Raw genomic sequence first — 9,740 nt, forward strand, 5'->3', positions numbered from 1 at the left:
GATGTCATCTAAATACACTAAACAGGCTTCAGACGATAGTCCACGTAATACTGTCTCCATTAGTCTTTCGAATGTGGCAGGAGCATTACAAAGTCCGAAAGGCATTACCTTGAATTGCCAAAGGCCTTGTCCGGTGGTGAAGGCCGTCTTTTCTCTATCTTCAGGTTGGATCTCTACCTGCCAGTATCCACTTTTCAAATCCAGCGTCGTGAACCATTGATTTCCGTTCAAAGCATCCAGGGTATCGTCTATTCGCGGTAGAGGATAACTGTCTTTTTTAGTAATTTCGTTCAATTTCCTGTAGTCGACACAGAATCTTGTCGATCCGTCTTTCTTTTTGACAAGAACAATAGGCGAAGCCCAAGGGCTAGACGTTTCCTCAATTATTTCGTTGTCAACCATTTCTTTAATTAGTTTCTCTGTTTCTTCCTTCTTTGCAAGGGGCAATCGTCTGGGGTGTTGTTTAATTGGTGGATGGTCACCGGTATCGATTCTATGTTGTGCCATTTTGCACCGGCCAACATCAGAGTCACAGATCGAAAACAAGCTTTGAAATTCATTAAGCAATTTTCTTACTTCTCTCTTTTGCTGTTCATCAAATCCTTCAAGATTCTCCAAAATTATCGGAGGATGTGCTCCAGAAAACTCTTGAGGACGAGCGACGATATCCACCACCGGGTCACACGACGCAATAACAGTTCCTTTGCTCACGATCTTGGGTCTATTGTTCAGATTCAATACTCGAACGGGGATGGCTTCCGTCTTCAAATCAACCAGTGAGGCCGCCACAAGCACACCCTTTTGGGAAACTTGACTAGGAAAGTCCGTTACGGCGTATCTGAACGGTGCAGAAACTTCAGAAACCCCATGGATAAGACATTCAGATCTTGGCGGTATTAAAGTTCTCTCCTTGGCCAATACAGAACATGATTTTGAATTCTGCACATCGGCTGAAAACAGAGGAATTTCTTCCCCTGCTGTCCGTATCTCGTTTCTCTTAAGGTCTACAGTAAAGTTAAATTTTTGAAGGAAATCCAGACCTAGAATACAGGGATCAGTGATGTCAGCTATGTAGATCTTATGATGAAATTTTCTTGATCCCAATTCAATGGATGCATCTAATTTGCCATGTATTTTCGCATTTTCACCTGTAGCAGTCTTTAAAGAAATATTAGGAGCTGTGTAATAAAATTGTTCTTTTAATTTCTGGGCCAAGTCTGTTCTTAAAAGTGTGACATTTGTTGAAAATGTATTAATATTTTATTTTATTTATTTGTTTATTTTAGAATGGCAACGTTATTTAAGAAATATTTTTTGCTGTCTCATTTTGTAGATGGCAACTTGTAGATCAATCCCAAGATGGAATAAACAAAGTTTGAATTTTTTACCGGTGGGATATCGTTTTTCTATTTTAATATAAAAAGCGAAAGAAAACGGTGTTTTTTCTTAGGCAGCTTTAACATTTTTTGGCGTCCGCGACAGGACTTTCTCGAAACAAAAATAAATCAAGATGTTTCAAGCAATAAAAGGTTTTAAAAAAGAAGATCTGAAATACGTTGCGTCTGAAATTGGAGAAGACGTATCAGAAAATATTACGATAGTTGGATTAAAAGATCTTATTTTAAAAAGTTGTGAATATAAGAATGATCCAGAATTCGTTCAAGAACTTTTAAGTAATGTTATTTCGGAAAGGAAATTAAAAGAAGAAACCGAAAAAGAAGATAAAAGATTGCAGCTTGAAGCTGAAAAGGAAGATAGAAGACTGCAGCTTGAAGCTGAAAAGGAAGATAGAAGATTGCAGCTTGAAGCTGAAAAGGAAGATAGAAGATTGCAGCTTGAAGCTGAAAAGGAAGATAGAAGATTGCAGCTTGAAATTGAAAAAGAAATAGAATTGGCAAAAATACAATCTCAAAATAGAGGTCAGTCATTTTCTGCTAATTCTACTGCTGATTTAAATAATTATAAGAGAAAGTTTACACTGCCTAGATTAGAATTTAGACAATTTGGCGACGATATTAAAGATTGGCTCCCATTTTGGAGTCAATTTGAGCAAATACATAAAGATGAGGATATCGCACCAGAAGACAAATTTCAGTACCTAGTTCAAGCAACAATTTCTGGTTCTCGTGCTAGAGAGGTTGTTGAAAGTTTTCCGCCAACTGGCGCCAACTATCAAAAGGCTATTGATGGTTTAAAATCGCGTTTTGGTAGAGAAGATATTTTAGTGGAAGTATATGTGAGAGAATTATTAAAATTAATTATTTCTGTGCAAACAAAAGAAACATTTTCATTAACTTCTTTGTATGATAAGCTTGAATCATATTTACGAGCATTAGAAACATTAGGTGTAACCACAGATAAATGTGCATCCATTTTGTATCCTATGGTTGAATCGTGTTTCCCAGCTGAATTTTTAAAGGCTTGGAATCGTAGTAATATTTCCAGTATTAACTCTGACGCGAAAGGAAGATTGGATAATTTGATGCAATTTTTGAAAACGGAAGTTGAAGGAGAAGAAAGAATATGTTTGGCTGTAGCCGGTTTTGGTTTAGGAAAGGGCCAAGAATACAGACCTTTGAAAAAGAAACAATATAGCTCGGAGAATTTGAGAAATAAAGTACCTACAGCTATAGGTTTGTTAACGACTGCTGCAGATAAAGATGTAAAGAAATCTTGCGTTTTTTGCGGTGGTAAACATTCAAGTTCAGATTGCTTTACGGCTCAAAAAATGACTCTATCGGAAAGACAAAAAATAGTCAAGGAAAAACGATGCTGCTTTGCATGTTTATCGCCATTTCACGCAGTTAAAAGATGCCGAGCAGTTTTAAAATGCCTGATATGTTCTAAAAAACATTTTCCTATAATGTGTGATGTGCTTGATTCGCAAAAGATGTCTGTAGAGGGAAAAGAAGATAAACCCGCACTAGATGTTAATATGGCTAATTTTAATAAACACAGCCCTAAGATATTTCTTCAAACTCTCAAAGCTAAAGTGGTATCGGATAATAAACAGAAAATTGTGAGGTTACTTTTTGATTCTGCATCACACAAATCTTACATTTTGAAAAGTGTAGCTGAAGAAATGAATTATACACCCGTTCGATGTGAAAAATTGGTACATTCTCTTTTTGGTGGCGTTATCACTAATGAATTTAAACATAATTGTTATAAAGTAAAATTGAGAAATTTGATTGGAGATTTCGGCTGTAATTTTGAAGTTCTGGATCAATCTATCATTTGTGACAATATTAGACCGGTTTTTAAAGGTCCCTGGATAAAAGAATTAGAGGAAAATCAGATTAATCTAACTGATATTAGCGATACTTGTGAAGGCATTGATATTCTAATTGGAGCTGACGTTATGGGGAAAATGTTAACTGGCAAAAGAAAAGTCTTATCTTCAGGTCTTGTCGCTGTAGAAACTTTCTTAGGATGGACCTTAATGGGTAAGGTACCACAGGAAGAATCTTCGGAAGAAAACCTGGCTTTAACAGTGCTGTCCTTATTTGTAAATGAAGCTGAAATCACAAATTTATGGAAATTAGATTCAATCGGAATCAATGATCCTGTTGAGAAAAAATCTAAGAACGAGATTGATCTTCGGACCAAGGAGCATTTTCTAGAAACGGTAACAATTAATAAAGATGGTCGATATGAGGTTTGTTTACCATGGTCTGATGATAAGTCACCTTTGCCCGACAACTTGGATTTGGCGAGGAAAAGGCTCGACTACACTACCTCAAAACTTATAGCTATGAATATGTATGAGAAATATGAAAATATTCTTCTAAATTGGTTAGATGAAGACATAATCGAGGAAGTTCCTACCAACGAAATGAACTCTTATGGTAATTATTTACCTCACCGTGCAGTGATAAAACTAAGCAGCAGCACTACTCCAATTCGTCCGGTGTTTGACGCTTCAGCGAGATTAGCAAATTATCCATCTTTGAATCAGTGCTTGGAATGTGGTCCTAATCTCATTGAGCTTATTCCAAATATTCTTCTTCGATTCAGAGAGGGACAGCTTGGCGTTATAGCTGACATCAGGAAAGCTTTTCTGCAAATTAGTATTCGTAAAGAGGATAGAGACTTCCTTCGGTTTTTGTGGTGGGAAAATAGAGAAGAAAAGAAATTGAGAGTTTTTCGTCACACAAGAGTTGTTTTTGGGGTAAAATGTAGCCCTTTTCTTTTAGCTTCAGTAATTGAGTACCATATTCAAAAATGTGAAGGATTTGAAAAATCTTTGAAGAAAAGACTTTTGGAGAGTTTCTACATTGATAATGTCGTTACTAGTGTCGACAGTAAAGACCAATTAGATCGATTCATTGACAATTCTAAAACCTTGATGGCAAAAGGTGGTTTTGATCTTAGAGAATGGGAATGGTCTGGCGACTGTGAAACTAATTCAAAGGAAGAAACTCAGGTATTAGGTCTTATTTGGAATAAGAAATTAGACACTTTGAAAATTAACATGAAATGGCTGGATGGCATTAATGTGGAAAAAGTAACTAAAAGGAGTATGTTATCTACAGTACATAAAGTATTTGATCCTTTTGGATTCACTGCACCAGTGATGCTCTGTCCGAAAATAATGCTACAAAAAGCATGGACATTAGGTACAAGTTGGGATGAAGAAGTAACTGGTGAGCTTCGTAAAGAATTTCTACAGTGGTTTCAAGAACTTAAGCATTTGTCTGACATACAGATTCCTAGGTGTGTTCAAGCATCTTCAAAAGATATAAGCAACTGCACTATTCATACGTTTGTTGATGGAAGCAAAGATGCATATGCTGCTGTTACATTCCTTAGAATAGAAAATAATGGTCGAATCGAGCTATTTCTACTTGCAGCGAAATCTCGAGTGGCTCCTTTAAGAGGCACAACTATCCCAAGAATGGAACTTCTTGCGGCGGTGATTGGAGCGAGGCTAGCGAATTCAGTTGTTGAAGCTCTTGGTTGGAAAAATGTTACGATATATTACTGGAGTGATTCTACAACAGTGCTTGCATGGATATTACGAGAAGAAAATTGGTCTGTCTTCGTTAGGAACAGAGTCCAAGAGATAAGGAAGTTGAGTAATCCTACATCATGGAGACACATACCTGGTGATAAGAATCCGGCAGATTTACCTTCCAGGGGCTGCAAGGCAAAACATCTAGTCTCCCTAAGATGGTGGGAGGGTCCACAATGGATGAAAAATGCTTTTGAATTTCAAAACATTATGGGTTCCACCAACCATGATTGGAATGAAGAAGAGATTAGAAATGAAAAGTCTAAGACGACTTTTATATTATCAAATAATGAAGCCTGTGGTGTTGCAAACTGGTACTACAGATATTTTTCGAACTATGATAGAATAGTTCGTCTTGTTGCATGGATCCTCCGCTTCATGAACAACTGCAAAAATATAACTGAGAAGAAGCATGGTGAATTAACCGCTACAGAATTTCAGGAAGCAGAAATGAAGGTTTTATTTATGATACAGAATGAGTCTTTTCTCCCAGAAGAAGAAAAGAGATTAAAAACCCTACAAGTATTTAAAGACGATCTTGGCATCATCCGTTTGAAAACTAAAATTATTTATCGCAAGGACAGTGAAGATTTTCTTAAACCTATTGTTCTTCCTCCGAATCATGAAGTGGTAAAGCGGTTAATCTATAATGCTCACGTTAAGAACTGTCATGCTGGAGTCCAGATACTATTGAATGCACTTAGAGAAAAGTACTGGATCCTAAATGGAAGAAAAGCGGTGAAACATGTGGTGGCCAATTGCATTACGTGTAAAAGATATAGCTCAAAGAACATAGAAGTTATAAGTCCCCCCCTTCCAGAAAATAGAGTAAAGGATGCTGCGGTGTTTCAGATAACTGGCGTTGATATGGCTGGACCTTTATTCCTTAAAGACAAGAAGAGCTGGGTTCTGATTTTTACTTGTGCAGTGTACAGAGCAGTTCATTTCGAGCTTGTTACTGCTGCATCGACTGATGTTTTTTTAATGGCCTTTAGGAGATTTGTTTCTCGCAGAGGAAGATGCACAACAATATACTGCGATAATGGCTCCAATTTTGTTGGAGCAGCCAACTATTTAAAACAACTGGATTGGAACCGCATCCAAAAATATGGAGCAATAAACTCTATTGGCTGGAAGTTTAATCCTCCAACTGCTGCCTGGTGGGGCGGATGGTGGGAGAGATTAATTAGAATTTTAAAAGATCTTTTGAAGAAAGTGTTAGGACAGGCACGTCTCAATTATGAGGAGATGATAACGGTTTTGGCAGACTGCGAGCGTGTAATCAACTCAAGACCTCTAACTTACATTTGCGAAGAGGAAGCTATAAAACCAATTTCTCCATCGATGTTCATACAAGATGTGCATGAATGCAATCTTCCTGATATAGATGCTGTAGAGCAAAATTCTGTGAGCAATAGATTCAAATACAGACAAGCAGTGCTTAAAGACTTAAGAAATCGCTTCAGATCTGAGTATTTGGGTGCTCTCATACAGCGGAGAAATAAAAAATCAAGAAAATGTACAGTTACTGTTGGTGACATTGTTATGGTGGGAGCAGATAATAAAAAGAGACTTGTCTGGCCTTTAGGTCGTATCACAGAAATCATACCAGGTAAAGATGGACATGTACGACTTGTTCGAGTGCAAACTTCACAGCAGAATTTCCTGCGACCAATTCAAAGAATATATCCATTAGAGTTAACATCCTCTGATGACTTCTCCACTTCGATGACACCAGATGATTTGAATAAGTCAAATGACATCACCAAAACTTCTGACAGTACTTCTGGCAACGAGATGAAATTTAGTAGAGCCGGAAGAAGAATTAAATTGCCAGAGAGACTGAACTTGTGATTTATTTTGTTTTTGATTGGACATTTTCCCATTAATTTTCATTTTTATATTTAAATATTAATTGAAAATTTGTAAAACGTTGCCATTTATTGAATCTCTTAACTGTGTTTAACTAATAGTATTATATTTTGATTATTATTTATAATCAAAAGGTGGGAGGATGTTGAAAATGTATTAATATTTTATTTTATTTATTTGTTTATTTTAGAATGGCAACGTTATTTAAGAAATATTTTTTGCTGTCTCATTTTGTAGATGGCAACTTGTAGATCAATCCCAAGATGGAATAAACAAAGTTTGAATTTTTTACCGGTGGGATATCGTTTTTCTATTTTAATATAAAAAGCGAAAGAAAACGGTGTTTTTTCTTAGGCAGCTTTAACATTTTTCAACATTTGCTCCCGTATCTACCAACATCATACACTGGATGCCGCAAATAAGTCCTTCTAAGTAAAGTCCATTTTTATTTCCACTAAGAGCGGAAACTCTCAGTCCTTCTTCAGGGGCTTCATTCAGAAAAGGCAGCCTTCGCCCCGCAAGACGGCCATGAGTTAGTTTCCCTGGTTGGAAATAACCACCGAGCACTCTCTCTGTAAGTGCCCCTTCTTGTTGCACCTCCAGCAAGTCACATTCGGGTTTCGGCGAGGGATGTTATTCTTTTCTCCATCATGACTGTTCAATAACTTTTCCAGCAAACTGCAGAGTGATTCAAATTTGTCATCACTTTTCCTGCCGGCATCATTCTGAATCTCAATCGGTCTGACACATCTGGGACTCCGGGAAACAGTTTTTGCAGCCTCATACTTCATGCTATAAGCTAGAGCTGATTTTAGATCTTTTTCATCTGTTAGCCTCGTTGCAAGCTGTGTGTCTCTGATGGCATCGACGAAATACTGCACTGCTAGGCTTTCCCGAACATCCCGAGGGCATTCAGCGTATGCCAGGCTCATTAATCGCTGCACATCTGCGGCCAAAACTTGAAGGCTTTCTCCTGCCTTTTGTCGTCTTGTCTTCAGCTGTGTTCTGTAAAATTGGGTTAGATGGCTGTCCCCAAATCTGGATTCTAAGGCTTCTTCAATTGTCATTAGGTCCGTCAGCTTTTCAGATGGAATTCCTTGAAGAACCTCCGCCGCTGATCCACGGAGAGATGCTACAAGTTGGCTGGCTTTTACAACATCTGCCCATCCGTTTGTAGAACTGACAACATCAAATTGGGTTTTAAAAACAGTCCATGATGTCTGTCCATCAAATGTCAATGGTTTAACTGTCGGTCTGGTATACGAGAATTCTGAATTTGGTAGGAAGTTGTTTTGTCTGTCCTCGAGTTCACTAAGTCTCTTCTCGAGATTGCCGATCCTCTTCTGAACTGCTTCGACATTGGTTCGAGCCTCGTCCTTCACTACTCCAATCTCCCTCTCGACACTCTGGACGTCTTCTTCTATCTTCTCTACGCAACTCATAACGTGATCCTTAATTCCTTTTACTTGACTCTCGACCTGCGTCTGAATCTTATCATTCAATTCTTTCCTCATTACGTCCTGTCCAGCTTTTATCTCTGCCATCATGGCAAGTAGCTCTGTGAATTTTTCATCCATTCCTCTGGTCCAAGGCATATACGGGAAAATCCAACTTATCCCACTTCTGACACCAAATGTTTCAAATTTTTTCTATACAGCAGAATACCGTCGATCAATCGTAAAAACTCAGCGCATTTAATTGCTATAGTTCAGCAGCTGGGTTGATTCTAGTCATGGATACGCGCCAAATTTTATAGCCAAAGTCGCCAATATGGCAACTCCTCTACGCTTCCAATGTATGGCAACCCTGTTAAGAGAATGCGGTGACGAATCGGGGGTGTAATGGGGTGATATCGGGGGTGTAATTTTTAACCAATCAGGTTTGAAATGACTTTGAATTTCAACCAATTAGGTCAAAATGCAGCGTTTAATTTCTGCTGCTCCTCAAGTCTTGTACCGTCTTCTTTCTTTTCTCTCTTCGCTTTCTCAAGTGGTGGCAGCTTTTCGTGGATTGGATTTATTCAGATTTCTTCTGCTTGTCTTCCCCAAGTCTTGTTAAGTATTTATTTTCTTACTGTCTTCGATTTTTCTTGTGGTGCAATATGGCTGGTATGAATGTGACATATGAGGAATCCCTTAAGTTGATGTTTTTTTTCGATTTAAAACGTTTGGGAGCGAAAGCGTGTGTTGAATGGTGCATGAAAATGGGTTTAATTGCTGATGGACGGAAGTGTGCTCAATGCGGGCAGGATATGATTTTAACAGAACGGAAAGATCGGGGAGATGGTGTTACTTGGGTTTGTAGAAGGCAAGGGCATTATTGCAAATTAAGTATTCGGGCTAATTCATGGTTTGCAAATTCTAGGATGGATCTGTCGACGATTTTATTGGCGACGGCCATGTGGGTTAAGGGTTGTACCCATTCATTTATTACGGAAGAGGCCGATATCGCAAGGCAAACAACGACAGACTGGATGAGTTTTTGTAGGGAGGTATGTGTTTGTATGCTTGTGAATGAAAGTGTTACAGTTGGGGGGCCGGGTAAAATTGTTGAGATTGACGAATCAAAATTTTGGAAACGAAAGTTTAATAAGGGAAAGATGGTTGAGGGTGCATGGGTTTTTGGGGGTGTTGAAAGGTATTCGAACAAATGTTTTATGACTGTGGTACAGGATCGAACAAGTGAAACTTTGCTTTCGATACTGAAAGAATGGGTTATTCCGGGTTCCACAGTAATGTCTGACTGCTGGAAGTCGTACGATTGTCTCTCAGAAGAGGGATTTGTGCACCTGACAGTCAATCATAGTCTTACATTTAAGGACCCGGATACAGGTGCCCACACGAATTCAATCTAG

General features: G+C 38.2%; 1 protein-coding gene across 1 annotated transcript; it reads left to right on the forward strand.

The window, feature by feature from the left end:
* The first annotated feature begins 8,987 nt into the window (after positions 1-8,987).
* Positions 8,988-9,740, forward strand: LOC129962209 (uncharacterized). The gene has a single exon (XM_056075949.1). It carries the CDS (start codon positions 8,988-8,990, stop codon positions 9,738-9,740), a length of 753 nt encoding a protein of 250 aa, XP_055931924.1.

This window comes from Argiope bruennichi, chromosome 2, assembly GCF_947563725.1.
Source record: "Argiope bruennichi chromosome 2, qqArgBrue1.1, whole genome shotgun sequence".
NCBI classification, from domain to species: Eukaryota; Metazoa; Arthropoda; class Arachnida; order Araneae; family Araneidae; genus Argiope; species Argiope bruennichi.